At 42.2% G+C, this 17,418-nt stretch overlaps 1 protein-coding gene across 6 annotated transcripts in view; it reads right to left on the reverse strand.

The window, feature by feature from the left end:
• The window catches only part of RBFOX2 (RNA binding fox-1 homolog 2), a 109,382-nt gene that overhangs the window by 30,183 nt on the left and 61,781 nt on the right, over positions 1-17,418 (reverse strand). For 5 of the 6 annotated variants that reach the window (XR_001921685.3, XR_001921686.3, XM_018080298.2 and 2 more), the window contains exons 3-4: positions 15,032-15,178; positions 1,188-1,241 (exon numbers count right to left, since the gene is read on the reverse strand). Coding sequence is in view for 4 of the 6 variants with exons in the window: in XM_018080298.2 (XP_017935787.1) it covers positions 1,188-1,241; positions 15,032-15,178 (201 nt within the window). In the remaining 2 variants the exon portion in view is untranslated. The remainder of the gene's footprint in view (positions 1-1,187; positions 1,242-15,031; positions 15,179-17,418) is intronic. The other variant, XM_018080297.3, reaches the window with a different exon arrangement.

Below are 17,418 nucleotides of genomic sequence, written 5' to 3' on the forward strand. Positions count from 1 at the left end.
TGAAGAATTTCAGAATGCATGTTGGGCAACATGGGTGGAAATTTGCAGAGAACTCTGAACATGAACATACCCCAGAATATATGTTGAAGCAAAGAGGCCACCATAAAGACTGTGAACCTCAAATCCAAGCAAAAGGCATAGACTATAAACTGAAACTGCTTAGCTGATTTGCAACTTCAAAACTTCTTGTGTGCATGCACACATGTGCACACACGTGTGTGTGGGGAGGAGGGAAATTTTGTTTTAATTGAAAATGGGAATCTTAGCATTGATTAAGTCAAGCAGAGTATAGACATGCACTGTGCAAGCTGCCCCCATAGAGCTTTGGCAATGCACCTTGCTCCTGACCTGCAAAACTCCCTGCTATTCCAGTGCTGAACCTCCTGGGCAGAGAGAGAATCACATCAATTTGTCATTGTGGTGATACCGGTTATGTGATGAGAACCAATTGCCAATTAGGACAGAGATCACTGAATATCTCTGCAGCTGACCTAAGCAACATCTGAAATCTCATCTTCAGAGAGATAAATTACCATTAACCCTCAACAAAACCTCCCTCTTAATATATCTGTAAGATGAAAATAGGTGTATGAATGCAAATTCTGTGGGGGAGGTCCATATGGGGCAGGGCAAGTGGAATGAGGATACTTAAATTAAGCATCAAATATCTCAAACATGAAAGGTCAGTGCCTCAGAAGCACCAAGTAAGTCTACAACACAGAGTAAATAAAATCCTTTCACATATGAGATATGACAGTTTTCTACAGAACTATTTTAATGCAACGAAATGGGGGGATGGGGGTGAGTTAGCCTTTTTCTTACAGTCTCCCATCACACAAAGCTGCTTTATCTTATTCTGCCTTCCCCACAGAGCAGCCATTGCTAGTGCAATGGGAACAGCTTGGTATGAAGGTTCAATTGACTGACTCCCTGTTTGTTCAAAAGGCTGTGGAACCTGATCACACATTACAGACAGGAGTGTCCAGGAGCATTTGTACATGCTGCCCAGAATTGACCATGCTCAGAGTCTCCAGTCAGAGGGAACAGGAGACAGTCCCCAAAATAGCTTTTCCCTTCCCCCATCACACTAATTCCTGCTGATCTCTACAGAATATATTCTCTAGGCAATGAACTGCCTTTTACCCTGCAATCAAATCAAGAGAAGCGGGTACAGAAACAGGACTTACCTTCGAGCCACGCTCATTAAAGATTATCTCTACATCAAGGATTTTGCCGAATTGCTGCAGAGAGACAAGGGGGAAAAAAAAGATTTATTTTTGGCAATTCGTTTTTTCTACCTTTTTGGACCTGGCTTAGTGCAAGAAGGGAGGTGAGAATATTTCCATTTCTAGCATACAGGCAAAGGAATAAAATCCCAGTGACGTGACCCAATTCTCTTGGGTTAAGACATGCAGATCCTCTTGGTAGCAAACACCAGGTTTTCTCACAAAAGTCTACAGGAAGAAAAACAATCTCCAGAAGAGTTTCAGGGATTTGAGGTATCTCATCTTTCCTGCTTTTAATCTAAACAATTCTTTCTTCCCTCATTCTACTATTTCATCTACAACATCTCAGGCATCTAACAACATTTCTAACATGTAATTCAGCATTTCAGCTTCCTCCTGAAGTGGCTATCACAAAGAGAAACCTAACAATGATGTTTCTCTGGAAGGGATAGTAACATCTCCCAACCTCAGAGATTCCAAACTCTGAATCTCCTTTCCTCTTATTTACCAAAACTCCAAGCCTTTAAAAGAATTGATGGCAGATTCAGAAACCACAAAAATGGCAAACTCCCAACAGTCTGTTTTTCAGAAAAAAAATAATTCAGCTTCAACCTGTGACATGTTGTTGATGGTCTGTGCAAGTCTACCACATGTGACAGAGTTCTGACCTCTGTCTCAGCTTGGACACCCTAAGGAGAGCTTTGGGTTCAAAAGAGTTCCCTATTTAGCACAGAACACAAAATGGAAAACAAGAGTTACATCATAGAAAGGAGATTTACCACCTCTGTGGAATGACATCTTTCATCTTGCTTGAAACATATTAAAATATTTCTATTGAAGTGGCCAGACTCAAATCAGTAACCTAGAGCAAAAAGCATCATCACTTCAGAGGCCCCTCTGTCTTCGAGAATTGTCATGGCTCTATTTCCAAACTGGAGGTCTGCTCTCTAGAAAGACAGGTCTAGATGTCATTTTCAGGAGCCATGTATATAAGTAGTCTTCATTCTAGAGAGACATACTGTGCTCAGACAAATGCTACATCTGAGTGTTTTTCCTATCCCATTTTTTAGGAAAGCTTCCAATGACATCGTTTTGATCTCACTACTTGCAAAAGTTTGGTAGCATATAAAGGAAGAGTCAGCAAGAAAATAAAGGTGATGAACACAGCCTCCAGGCACTGGGACACTCTCTCTCCCTTTTGCCTGTTGCTCTTAATATAGTATTTGCCTTTTTTTTTTTAATTAACATTTGCATTCAGAGTCAAATGGGTAAAATACTCAGTTTGTGGGAGTCCTGCTTGAAAGGCTCGTGGCTAGCTTTGAAAACACGGAACATTTATAACAGGGAGCCATGATGGCTGAGCAGAAGTTTTGAATACGTAAAGCAACAAAAAGCTATTAAGTTCCTTGAACAAGTATTCCACAACTGTCTGCAAGCAAGCAAACCCCTTCCAACAATTTTAGCTATAGTTTCTGTCTGCTTCCATTCTCCAGTCTTAAAAAGAAGATCTTGGTTCACAGATGTTGTTTTTGCTGTTCTATTGTTTAAGGACAATACTTGATCTTCTATTCATCACAAGAACAATTGAATTCACAATATTCCACGTTACATGAAGTTTGAATAATGCTAATGTAAACACGCATCTTCCTTGAAAGGAAACCTCAACATCTCAATAGCTTAGGCTTGATCCATGCTGGATCCTCTTTTGACTGCGGCTGTGCCAATCACCGCTAAAATACATTTTCTATTTCTATCCCACGCTTGGCGTGGGCTTGTCAATAAAGAAGATTAACCGTTGATTGCTTTTTATTGTCTTTGTTGCATATGGCTTGGGCACTGCCATGAAAGAAATCAGTTATGATTGCTTTCCTGGTAGACTATTCCAGCGTCATTACATGCCATGGGCTGAACCAATTAAAAGCTCGTGGCTGCGGAATAGCTGTCTCTGCTCCCTTGTCCTTCCTTGTCTGGTCTCACCAGCCTCCTAGAGATGGCCTCAGTTTTCATTCTCACCTGTAGATAAACTGTACAGCTCAATGATTCTGTAAAAACCTAACCCAACAAAAGGAATAAATACAAAGCTTTTTTTGACAATTTACTGATCTGTAGTGGCTTAAAGGGTCAGGTGAGCATTAGGGCTCTAAGAAGCACAAGGGATCCTGAGAGCAGGATCTGTCCCCTGCCACATCACCTCAGCTGCCTAGCGTTGCCATACACACACTCAAACAGCCAGCCTCTCGATAAATGCAAGTGCCAAAATTATTTTCAGAATCTTCAAAGCCAAAATCACCATTCTACCCCGTTAGAATCATCCTGAAAGCAAACAAACTGTGCAGCTTCTGGTGCACAATTACGCCATGCCATCTTCCCTTTTCTGCACACCCAGCTGGGCCTGGATCCCCAGGTAGTACTACCAGCACTGCCTCCCAGTCCCATTGGGCTGAGTTCCTCCCACAGGGTTTCCACACCAACAGGAAATCCTGTCTTGTGTGTTTAACTTCTTGTGGCTGACAAAATGCTGATGGTAACATTGAACACACATGGTCTGACCCAGCTCTGTGAGAGGCGGCAGGTTTGCCTCCCTGCCTAGCAGATGATGGAGGTACGTAATTTCCTAGATGACAGACTTAAGATCACTAAATCCTGTGGCTGCAGCAAGCACAGGCTTGACATCTATTGTAATAGACTACATCCACCCATGCAAACTGCCCCAATCTCTTTTCTGCCTAGGAGTTGTGGGTGTTTGAAGAGGCAAGAGGGAAGGACCTCCTTCGGAGAGAACAGACAAAACGGGGGCTAACTGCTGAACTGAGGTTTGCTGGGGAGGGGCTTCCAACTCCATGAAAATCCCTGGAAGAAAGCAGCATGACCATGAGGCAGTTGGATGTGCCCAGGGCTCTTCAAGGCTCTGCTGTTGCCATTGCAGCTGCTCTGACAGCTCCTAACACCATGACTCTTGTCCTTGCTGCTGCAACAGTTACAGCAGATCCAGCACTGGAGGCACTTTTTTCTGGTAGCATGCCAGAATTTTCCTGAAGAATGGAAGCAGGGAAAAAAAGAACTAGTTCATTTTAACAGTGTATATCTCCTTCAAAGCTGAATCTAATTTAGTGGAACATAAAAAGGCACTTTGTTCTCCGATGGTGCTTTGCCTACCAAATGTCAACAGTGCAATGCAAACAATGGAAGTTTTAAGAGCTCCTTACTGAAAGGTCACAATTTTTGTATGGAAAATGGTGGGCCATCTAAATACAAGGGTCAACAACAAGTGCCCTCCATAATAATTTTTTTAAATCATGTATACAGGCATGTTTCTATGTTCCAACAGACAGAGGGGTCTAGCCAAATGAAACAAGTCCCATGCTTAAGTCATCCCTGAGGACTAACCGTCTAATCTCTGACCCTGAAGACATGAGTCACTGGGCTGATAGACTTGACTGGCTCATTCAGTGATTACCAAGAACTTCTGCTTAGAACCCTGCACAGCCTCTGGAGAAGGCATTGCATGCTCACCACCATGAGTTAAAAAGCTTGCTATGTGACCGAGAATCCAGTATTTCCCCACCATATATCAGGTTGTGCAAGAAGTCACCTCCATGAACTGCTCATGCACATGCCATATGACAGAAAGATATACACAAACACACTCTTCCAATTATGCCATGGCATAGGAGCTATAGCATCTTGTTTTATCTTAGTGGTCCCTTCCCTGGAGTCCCTTCCCTGAAAGCTTGACAAGCTTTCAGTTATTTTCCTGTAAAGCAGATAAATGAAAAATCAGCTCCACTACAGTGGTAGCAGGGAGTGATAGAAGTAACAGTTTTTAAGAGGCATAAAAATAATAACAGACATGAGTTATGACCAGAATCCAGTTCTCTTGTTTGAACATCTACCTTATCATTGATGCAAGGGCATTGTGCAAGTAAAGGTATATGCATGCTGTGTGTTTCTTTCCACCCAGATGACATGAAGGCAACAGATTTTTCCAGCTGAGGCCATAGCTACATTCAGTATAATAAATTTGAGAGATCTGGCACCCGAGAGCTTTTGCCTTCCAAGGCACTGACAGTTTGGTAATGCCCCTCCTGTATGCTCTGTTCCAGCTGGCCCTGCCTCCTCTCCCTGTCTAGAGCTTTCAAAATCAGCTCCAATGTGCCAGACAAATAACTTAATCCTAAGGATGCAAACAACAGGGAGTACAAGGCAAATTCTCTAGAAATCATGGAGCAACAAAAGGTAATGTAAGACACCATGTGACCACATCACATCTCTACAAGAGAACTCTGTAGCCTTACAAAATTCACTTAGAGTCCAGTGAGCTATCTAAATCTCAAAGGTGTCAAACAATCCATTCTTAAAGATGGTCAAAATTCAAAACAGCCAGGAAACCAACCTCCTGTGCAGGAAACTATTTCAAGTCCTCAAGCTTGAGATGCATGAGCAAGAGCACTTCGTAAGCAGAATAGGTCCATGCTGCAGAGAGTGTCCTTTCCCTAGCTCCTAGTTCCATGGGATATACTTTCAGCTGAACACAGCTGGCTCCATCCTAGCCTGTATTAGTCAGTGCTTAATTATGGCAGCATGGGGTCTGCCAGAGCTATGCTGTTATCAGTACACGAACTTCCTCACGCAAAGCTGAGTCACATGTCTTCAAACAGTGGGGCCAACCCTGTTCAGCCAAGCTACACCAGTATGTTTTACACTGACAGGAAGATGGAAGCATGGAGCATTTATAGACCAAAGCACTACCACAGTTTACCAACTGAACAGATAATAAGCAAGCACCAAGCAGCCCTTATTTGGGTTGACCTGTTGCTCAGCAAAACATGCATTTTCTAAGAAACCAGACTTTAACAAGAAGCCACTCAAAGAGCACAGATTTCTTACAGGATTTACAGACCATAGATATCCCAGTAAAAATAAAAAAAAAGGTGACAAGGAATACAGCTTCTCAGTAATTTCTTATCCTCTGACTCGCAAATAGAAGATTTTCACATGAAACACTGAGACAGGGGTGAACAGTACTGGAGGGTACCATCCAGAAATCTTAACATCATCCAGCTTCCAGGTCTGCACTTCCAGCTCCTTGCTGCTGCCTTGTGCCATTCCCCAGAGGTCTGACTGCAGTGTACCTGGTACTGCTGCCACAGCAAAGGTACTTGGACACATGCCCACAAAAGTAGCACACATTTAAAAATCAGTTTGAGAGGACTTAGCATGTAGACTGAGTTCATATGAAACTGGGTTAATAAAAGTTAACTCCATGTAATTTTACCCAGGCCTTTTACGTAGTTAAATCCAGCTACAGCACAGCACTATTTACTAAATGACATTCAGCCCAGTCTCGCTGCAGACTCTCCTAGTAACTCACATGAAAACCTAAACAAACCTCAGACAAGTATGTACACTCCAGTCATTGCTGCCTTCCACCAGAAAGTTAGTACAGAAGTTTCCACAGCAGATACACTTTTGCAGAGCAAGACTGACAGTACAAGAGCTGCTGACAGCTGCAGTGACAAGCACCCCTGTGCAGAAGCACTGTGGTCCCTGCAGCGGCCGTGCAGCCAAAGCATGATGTTCAAACAGCACTGAGTACACAAGTCCTTAGCAAAAGGTGGTTTCAGGAAATGCACAAGTGAAACACATCAGTATAAACAACAGCGCCTCTTGTAACTCTAACCAACATCAGCAGGAACCAAGTGACAAGGCTGGGCTCACTCTCATGGAAGAAAGAGCTTGGAAACAAGAAAAGTCACAGAGGCCACCTTGTGCCAGAATATTTGTTCTCCAATACTGGCACATAGGACTTGTTACATGCAATTGGTGGCCAATACTATTAGCAGATGAAAAACTTAAAATATATCTTGATATCCAGAAGATAAGACTTCCTCCTTCAGATGTCCAATCCACTAGGAAAGCAGAGTCCCTTTCTGCAACTTTCCCACTGCTGTATTTCAGGCTTCAGTGCGTGAACACCCGCAGGTCAGAGCTTCTTGGTCTATCATATTATTCACCTATATGCCTTAACCCGTAATGAGTAGTTTTCTACCATCACCAATACTTGTGTATCATGAATTACTTGTGTATTTTAATTTATTTACTGGCAAATACAGATTTAAAATTCTATTGAATTCTTGGTGACAAAGAGCTGTAGTCTAAGTTGTTATTGCTTTAGCCTCGAACTATAGGCTCATGGAGGTGTTTTGCACTCTTGATACCAGAATGAAGTTGGATGAGAAATTATATCCACTGAGTTATTTTAGGAAGTGCAAAGTGACAAAATGTTTCCTCAGAGGCCAAGATCTTAGGGTTACAAGAGCTTCCAAAAATATCCGAGCTTGCAGAGCTGCAATGCTTGGGTCATACAAAGAAGTGGTCTACCACAAACTTACATTATAAAGAACCATAGAGATATGAATTATGCTTAGAGAAGGAAAATTATAAGATTACCTGCCTTAACATCCAAAGTAAAATAAACCAAAAAAAAAGTAGCTACCATTCTGTCACCTGTAATAAATGATGTTATTAATGACTTCATAAACTGAAAGTTATTAAATGTGACAGAATAGTCACCTTCATAGAAAACATCTATGGGTTATTACTGCTGTAGCTGATAATGCACAAAACCCCTTTATCAGCTGGGCTGATGATGCTTCCCATCAGAAGCAGTAAAGTCTACAAGTAGTAGCCATGCAGTAAGCATGTTTTAAAAAAGCTAATGTCTCCATCTGAAGCCAAAGCCTGAGAAAATTCACACCCTGTACAGTGCTAACCCATCTCCATCTGCAAACATCATCAGCATAGTCCTTATTTTTATCTTACTATGGTAAAATGCTCTTTGCTTAAGTGTACATTCTGAAAAACATCAATTCTGACTCCTCATATTGTCGCTCTCACAACAGATAAAGATTTAGTGCACAGACACCCATTAAGACTACCAAAACAATCCACTTTACTTGTTTTTGTAGAGGCAATTCAAGATTCAGCTTGAGAACAGAAGAATCTTTATCATGTGCACTGTCCAACCCAGCCTCCATCTTCACCAGGAGACTCCTAAGTCCATCCTACTCTGAAGTCCAGAAACGATGAGACTATGCCAGCCAATTTTATAGTGGGAGGAGAACTGCTTCTTGAAGCATGAGAGGGAAGGGCTGAAGCTATCAGGAATAAGGTACAAGCACAGACACGATCGTAGCACAAAGTTGAAACACACTGAGGGAAACATGAGCTTTTCTTCTGCATACATAGTCCAGAAAGGAAGGGGACAACCTATTAGAAGTTAAGGAGAAGACTACTACCATCATGTCAGATCTTTACACACACTAGTCAAAGAATGTCTAGTGATAGTAAGATTTTTAAAAGGTTTCTAATTTGTTTTTAACACTGATAGCAATTCTTCTTCTCCCTGCTAACTTGTTCCACTGTTTAAATTAGTCCAAATGATTATTTAATGAATTTTGCCCTTATTTCAAGGGTAATTGAGTTAAATCTCAGCTTCCACCTGGAAAATCTTATTGTGACTGTAAACAAGAACTAAACCCATTAGTAGGTATCATCCGTACATAAGCACCTCTATAGGACAGACTTGTCATCTCCCAACCTCTCTTTTTAATAAACTGAGTGTAAATAATGTACCTAACACCTTACACAATTAAAAAAAAAAAACACACTCATCTTTCAAGCCCTAGTTGGTTTTTTTTTGATCTTAAACTGATCTTAGACCTGAGTAAAATTATGTAGTCACAATCTTTTCAACTTTGAACATGAGCAAGATCACACCCCTCCTTCAACCTGATAACTCCCTTTGAATTATTGAAGCAACTATCTTCAACGATCACTAGTACTCTTCCAAATCAGTATTTTCCAAAGAAGGCTTTCCATCCTACGAGCACAGACCGGTTCCCATATAGTCAGTGCTCTGCACTGAGATGCATCAAACACGTTTTTGTTGGATTTATCATCAGTCAACCAGGCATTTCAACTCATTCTCTAACAGTAACCTTATCTTTCTCTTTCCTCCTCCTCAAATATTTTTTTAACTGCAAACCTTACTGGCAAGGTTTTAATAGTACTGTCTCCATGGGTTGATATAGATACTGAACAGAACAGAGACTGAAACAGATTCCCAGGGAAACTGATACTAGAAACAGTCTTGATCACAGATGTCTCCCCAGTAACTACTACTTTTTTATTATCTGTCATTAAAGAGGTTTTTAATCCCTCTAATGTGTGCTGTGCTTGAGATAAGTAGGATTTTTCTTAAAAATTGGTCACCTGGACAAATTCAATTGGTTGAGCAGTGTTTAATTATACCAGTATTGCTTTGTACAATCTTGTCAAAATAAACGAAACAGTATTTGTCCGCAAAGATGTATATTACAAAGTCATTTCTTCAGATTCTAATGGGTTTTTTTAAAAACTTTCTAAAGTTATTTTTATCTTGGATCAACATACGGATAGTTAGTTAGTAGCTCTTTGGGTCATTCCTTTCAGATTTTTTCAACAGTAAATTCTGGTTGGCAGTCTTCTGGCCTCCTGCAACTCCTCCTAGCTTATAAGAACTGGCTAAAAACCAGCATTAATGAATAATCCATCTCCTTGCTTTGGCTATTATCTTTAGATGTACCTTATCTAGATCTGCTATTTTTAAAATATTAGTGAGCACTGTCTCATCCTCCTTTGTTATAAATAATATAGAAAAGCAGATAAGGTACAAATACCCTAACTGTGGAATCATGCCTTTTCGGCCATCAGTATGATGCTGTTAAATACTTTACAGCTTCCATTAACACTTTGCTTTTAAAGATACCTTCCTGGACAGTTATCCTGCCAATTGTTTAATGTCCAAGAAACAGACTCTTCTAAAGCTCCTTACATTACTGCCTGATGCCATATTCTGTTTGCACAAAGCAAATACAGACAAATAACAATCACTGGTACCTAGGCAACGGTGGGATTTCAGGTCGGCTATTAACTCTTCTTTATCTGCTAGAACAAGGTCAACTATTGATTTATTCCACAGTGGGTGCAGAACTGTGTGCATTAAAAAATGACCTATTCCTTCCAGAAGCTTTCTGGAAGTCTTTTTAATGGCCTCATGAAATGTCAAGCAAATATTACCTGTTCTAAGCAGGCCATTTTATTTGCCTCCCTGTAAGATGCATATGCATAAGGAAATGTTTGCTCCTATCCTGAGGATATTTCAGGGACCCGTCAGAAACACCTAATAGCTGAGAAATGGTTGGAAACCAAATAATTTGAATTTGGTAAGAAATCCTTATGTTTGCCCCTCTCACAAATCGTGCAAGTTCAAAGAGCATTATGTAATATCCATTTAATCACATATGGGACAACATGTCTGAAGTCCCCCTCTGCTCCAGTCTGGACAAAAGCATTAGATAGTTTCTGTGCCTCAAGGCTGGGCTGACCTCTCGCGTGCTGTTGCATCCTTGAGGGGACTTCTTTACTCCCTCCCTACCATCACATTTATTTCTTCTTCCACAGCTTCACTGTCTACCCAATTCCTCTCTTTATACAGTAGCTTGGGAAAAACACTCCAGGCAAGGATTTTGAGTCTCTCAGATATGACGTTGAAGAGATGTGACCTGACACACAGAAGGGAGAGGGAGAAGATGGGGGTTACAGGCCAGTCACAGCTCAAGACTCACACAACCGTGAGTCCCCGTTAGGAGAAAGGGTAGGTTTCAGTGAGTCACCCAAAGGAAAGCATCCTGATCCTGAAAAAGAAATAGGAGCAAGCAAGATTTAGAGAGAATTGCTCTCCTGCTTGAGGCTATGAGCATGGTAAGAGAAGCAGCACTGAAAGAAAAAGGAAGATGCACAAGGATCATTATTTCCTTGGCAAAGTAGCAAAGTTCTCTATTACCAAAAAATGGCACATGGGAGTTTTATGCCCCAGAAGATGAAGGGTCAGGTGAACTAGCAAAAGGTTTTACAAAAAATATACCATTTACGCAAGTTAAAATCACATCACTGTGCTGGAGCTTGAGATTATGTTTAGAGAAAAAAATAAACAAACAAAAATAACTTGAACACATAGTGTTATTTTCCTATCCCTTCCATGTACAACAAGGGTACCCTATGGGCCGAAAAAAAGGACAGGAAATCTTAAGGTAAGTAATTAGGCTGCATTTTCTACAAATCACTACTTAGGACAGCAGTTCATTTAAATTGCCTGGGTCATCCAATCTGTAAAGCAGAGGCAAGAGTCACTAGGACAGGGATGTCCTTGTCATTTCCATCTCATCCATGTCTCCCACACCAGGAGCACATGGAGGAGGAGCATCAAGGTGAAGGAGTGTGAAAAGGGCTAGTTGTCAAGCCAAGCGCCAGTCCCAGGAGAAGGGACAGCAACGTGTAAGTGATTTATGTAAGCGATGCAGCTCCCAGGAGAGGGGAGCAGCAGTAGCAGAGAGCAGGACGTGATAAATACAGATTGTAGCAGGTGGTCCAAGAACTGTCTGTGATTTCAGCAACCATTTATCCAAACCGGATGGAACTGCCTACCACACAGCCCTGCAACAGCAAAAAGCAAGCTAAAAAACCACAAAAGCAGAGCAGGCGACTGAGAATATTCAGCAATCACAGATTGCCAGGAGATGAGTTTCATTATGAAAACATTCCAACAGATGGCAAAAGTGTGACAATCTAAGGTATGAACAACACGGAAGTAAACCTAATCCTCCTGCAACAGAATCACAGACTCACTGTTTTGGCTGGCAATTAAGTCCAGAGGTTGCTTATTGTAACCCTTGCTCACAGCAGGTCTAAGAAGATCTGGCTGGCCAGGCTGTGTCAGTGAAGGCACACACCTTCAAAGATAGAGTTTCCACAATCTTCCTGGGCAACATTTTCCACTATTTAAGCATCCTCACAGTAAAAACAAAATTTTCCTGATATCTAATTGATATATCAAAGGCAGAGAGGCCCTGCAGAGAGACCTAGACAAACTACAGGGCCGGACAATCACCAACTATACAAAGTTAAAGAAAGACAAGTGCCAGATTCTGCACTGTGATGAGGCAACCCTGGATGTTCATGCAGGCTGCGTAATGAGGTGCTGGAAAGCGGTGCCATGGAAAGGGACTTGGGGGTCCTGGTAATGGCAAGTTGAATATGAGTCAGCAGTGCCCTGTCAGCCAGGAGGGCCAACCATGTCCTGGGGGGCATCAGGCAAAGCATCGCCAGCTGGTTGAGGGAGGGGACTGTCCTGCTCTGCTCTGCACTGGTGAGATCTCAGCTTGAATATCATGTGCAGTTTTGGGCACTGCAATATAAGAAAGATATTAAGCTATTGGAGAGTGTCCAAAGGAGGGCAACAAAGATGGTGAAAGGCCTTGAGGGGAAGCTGTATAAGGAGCAGCTGAGGGCACTTGGTTTGTTTGGCCTGGACAAGACAAGACCGAGAGGTGATCTCATAGCAATCTACAACTTCCTCACAAGGGGAAGCGGAAGGGTTGGCACAAATCTCTTCTCTTTGGTGGTGACCAATGACAGGACCCAAGAGAACTGCATGAAGCTGTGTCAGGGGAAGTTTAGGTTAGATATCAGGAAAAGGTTCTTCAATTAGAGGGTGGTTGGACACTGGAACAAGCTTACCAGGGAAGTGGTCACAGCACCAAGCCTACCAGAGTTCAAGAAGCATTTGGACAACACTCCTAGGCACATGGTGTGATTCCTAGTGGGTTCCTTGCAACTCAGGATATTCTATGATTCTACTTCCTATGTTCCAACTTGTGATTGTTGTCTTTGTCTCATCATCAGATACCATTGAAAATAATCTGGATACATCTTTTCTGTATCCTCTGATCAGGTAGTTGCAGACAACAAAAATAGCCCTCCTCTGCCCTTTTATTCTCAAAGCTGCAAAAGCCCAGACCTCAGACTCCACTCACATGCCAAGTTCTGCAGCCCCCTGATCATCTCAGTGGTGCCCACTAGGCTTCCTTCAGTATTTCATTTAGATGAAGTGCACTTCTTGCACTGGAGATCCTCCACTGGACAGAGTTTTCCAGATGCAGTCCAACAGCTCCTGGAGACAGGGAAAGGATCCCTTCCCTGGGCCTGCTGGCTACTCACTAACAAGGCCCAGGGTGCCATCCGCGCCCCTTTGCATCGAGGGCACACTGCTGCTCATGTTAAAGGGGTTGTCCATCAGGATCCCACATCTTTTACTGCAGGGCATCTCCCTAGACAACCAGCCCGTACTGCTGCAGGGGTTATTCCCCCCCAAATGCAAAGCCTGAAATTCAGTTTTGCCAAGTATCTTAAGATTTCCCTCAGCCCATTTCTCCAGCCTGGCCAGGTCCCGCTGAATAGCAGCCTTGCCTTCATGCATTTTGACCACTCCTCTCCATTTGGCCTCATCCACAAAACAGCTTCTTATGGACACAAAAAGTTTCAAGAGCAAGGAGCAGAGATCTCTCACAATATATAGCAACTGGGGCTTTTGTTAAGACCATCAGTGAAATTTTTAAATTTCTGCATGTTTTGTTCGCTTTGTACTGTCCATGCTATGAACAAATAAGCCCAATTCTTCTCTCATTTATAGGAGTCTGAGCTTGAAGTCCATGAATTTGACATATTTACAATATTGCAACACTACTCTGCATGTGAGTGTGTGTATGTGCACACATGTACACCCACAGAGATGGCTCAGGAGATACAACAACTGAAACAGGAATACTGCAGAATTTGGAGGAGCAGCTGGATTTGCAGCTAGGACCAAGGTATACACTCAAAGCCTAAAGTGACAAGAGGAACTCTAGGTTTCATCTTTCCTGACTTGAATTCTCTGGACTGTATCTTAAACAGGCTGTTAACTTAAAAGCTAATCAGAAATATTTTTTTAAGACTGTAAAAAATGCCATCAACCAAGGATTATATTGTAATCATATCAACAAGTCCAATACTCCTGATGATGATGATGATATATAGATAACTTCACCTCAGGGTTAGGTCATGAAGCATCTATAACATTTATCTCTGTGTTCACAAGGAATGAGTCACCACCTATACTCATGTAAACAAACTCTTCCTTGAAGAGCTTATAAATTGAGAATCATGAATAGCATACAGGGATTAGGGAAGACAAACTATTTGGTCAAAAGAAACAGAATGTATATCATACGCAATGTAAAATACCATCTGACTTGCACTAGCTTTTCCACATGCAATTGCTAGGTGGCAAATACCTTGCAGCAATTTTTCATCACAGAAATGGATCACGGAGGAGGACATAAATATTTCATCAAGTTTCTATGCAACTGAAAAACAGTCCTTTGCAAGGGATACATTAAGTCAATGTTTAATCCAAGTCTTTACTCAGAAAGAAGGTGAAGTTTTGTTTTGGGTTTGTTGGTTGGTTTTTTTCCCCAAACCAACTGTTAGATTACACTGAACGTTGCTGCCCAGAGAAGCTGCGGATGCCCCATCCCTGGAGCTGTTTGAGGCCAGGCTGGATGGAGCTCTGAGCAATCTGGTCCAGTGAAAGGTGTCCCTGCCTATAGCAGAGGTGTTGCAATTAGATGATCTTTGAAGTCCCTTCCAATCCAAACCATTCCATGATTCTATTAACAACTTGACAGGAAGAACACTGTTACAGTTCTCGTGTATTTACCAGCCAAGTTAAATGCTACCAATTGTCCTAGTCCTGCAATTATTTTACAGTGTGCTGACTAAATTGAGGGGGACAGGCTTTTCATTCACATAAGTACACCAGCACCAGGTGTCCCACCTGTGGGAAAGGAGAATCTGTCATGCCCTAAAAGGCAGCGATAACTTACCCCAAACATCTGCCGAAGGTCAGGATCTCGGAAGCGGAAGGGAATGTTAGACACATGAAGTCGTTTTGGAGTGGATTTGCTCTCAGTATTCTCGCTGCTCTGCGTCTGTGATTGCTGTCCATCTGTCTGTGCCCCTCCTTCTGTCTGCTGAAATCAGAGAGACAAAAGCACGTGCATGAGTAGAAACCATAATTCTCACATGCCATGTCTACTTTTTTTTAGGTATTAGCACTACACTTGTAATTGCACTACCTAGCACTTGACAACTATTTTGATAAAGCCAGCAGCCCTTAACAATTGATTTGTTGTTCTTCCCCTCCCTTTCCGTGAGTAAACAGTAATGAGATCTCAGCCTCCCTCCCCTCGTATCACCTATCAGCTTAGTAGAGTTGTCTTTGGTTTTCTTAAATTGCTTCTCTCTTTTAGCCTGTTCTTCCTCACTTCAGCTGCCACCATATGAAAGCTCTAATGAAGAGGCGGATCTTTCATATCCTGAAGCTGGGAGGTAGTACCGCCACTCTAATCTCATGTGGCAGGATGTTCATACAATCATCAAAATCCCACAGCTGAAGTGGCAGCTCTTCACTGGGCCAATACCAGACGTGCATCCCCAAGCAAAATGGCATCTGCTCTGTCAAGCTCCCTTCAGAGAAACATTACCCCAAAAGAAGATCTATAATTAAATGGTAAAATCCATGTATGAACAGATTATGGATGCCTTTGATTAACTTTTCTCGTACATTTAAGTGAGCCCAGGAAGAGAAAACAGTCATCATCATCACCACAAGATTTATAAAAATTTCAAGTGCTACTTTCTGCTACCAGTTCCATAGCTAAGAAAAGGTATTTGTTCCACCATTCTCAAGCACTGACTGGCGTTGCAAAGCAAGGCCAAAGGGTAGGCCAGGAGTTCTTGTTCACAGAAAAAGTACAGCACACAGGCAGAGGAATAAGGGGGACCTGTGTGCCAGAGGAGAGACCTAATGCCCCGCTGAGATAACTGGCAGAAGAAAAGAAAGGAAGAGAACCTCAGCCACTTGTGTGGGCTTAGACTGAAAAGGGGTAAAATTTGAGCACAGCACTAAATATAACGGCAAGGCCCCTTTGCAAAATGGCTTGATGGAAAAATGGCATTCTTCACACTTTAGTCACAAAAACGAGCTCAAAACCTCAGAGCTACAGAACAAAGCAGACTACAATTTGGTCGGTTTTATTGCTCTGTCCCTTTCCAAGCGCATGCACTGACAGGCCAAGGTATTCAAAGAGCACCCACCCCCTCACTATCTCCTGCTGCTCTCAGTCTCCTAGGAGTCATGCTTTGACTACCTGTGTGATGCACTTTTAAGTGTCATTTCAACTCTTTAGACGCCAACCTGACTTCTGCCTTAACTCATCAAGTAAAAAGTTCTACAAGAAGGCAAGGACTGTGCAATTGCTAGAGTCAGTCTTTTTAAGGCATTTTCAAGTACACACATAGGCCTTAAAGATGGAAGAGTCGGGGTGAGTTTTTTACTGGTTTGGGCCCTTTTTTCCCCCATTTTAAACATGTGATTTGTGTATCAAAGATGAAAAAAATCTGAGGGGAGTTGCCCACAACATCTCCCCAACCACTGAATGTACTTGCTAGGCTGATCTGCACATCACTCAATATACAACACTTCACGTACATTTGGAATCATCTCCACAGATAAGCTCAACCGGCAACATTAAGAGTGTCTTCTGCCCAGAAATATCACTTACAGACATGACCTTGAACTTGCACATTGGTTATAAAGCAAGTAAATATAAAGATAAGGCAAGGAAACAGTAAGCACTGGGGTCTTGTCATGCTGAGCAAAGCAGTGGCAGCTTTCCATCTCATTTCGGGAGGGCTGTGCATTCAGCAGCACAAAACACGTTTGATCTGGTTAACACAAATTAGGCTGTGGCAGGAAGAATGAAGATACTGCCCTGGTGAGCATCTCTACTTCCCATAGCTGTGCAAGTCTTAGGTGAAGCCTAGCAGAATGAAGAATTTTTATTTGGCTAAGACTCATCCATCCCACAAACATAAAATTTTTAGGAACAACCTCAGAAACTTCCATTTGCTCTTATCCAAAAGCTGTCTCCACCCACCCCCACTATCTCCCCTCTTCTCCTGCCCTCAACCCCATGACAAAAAGGTTCTCCAAACATACAGAGAGTGCACCCTAGGGGAACAATCAGTGCAGCTGGCCTGCGATTAAATCAGACCATGCTATTTAGTGGGGGTTTTTTTACTCCATCAGAGTGCTTTGCTCCTCAGGGCAAATCTGTCCAAGAAGGACAAAACACAGGAGTAGCCTATCTATCACCACTGTATACAACACCTGCAAGTGAGTTCTTCAAAGTAACTCCCAAAAAACACC

Source organism: Manacus vitellinus, unplaced genomic scaffold, assembly GCF_001715985.3.
Source record: "Manacus vitellinus isolate BGI_N305 unplaced genomic scaffold, ASM171598v3 scaffold_5_pilon, whole genome shotgun sequence".
In the NCBI taxonomy this organism is placed as follows: Eukaryota; Metazoa; Chordata; class Aves; order Passeriformes; family Pipridae; genus Manacus; species Manacus vitellinus.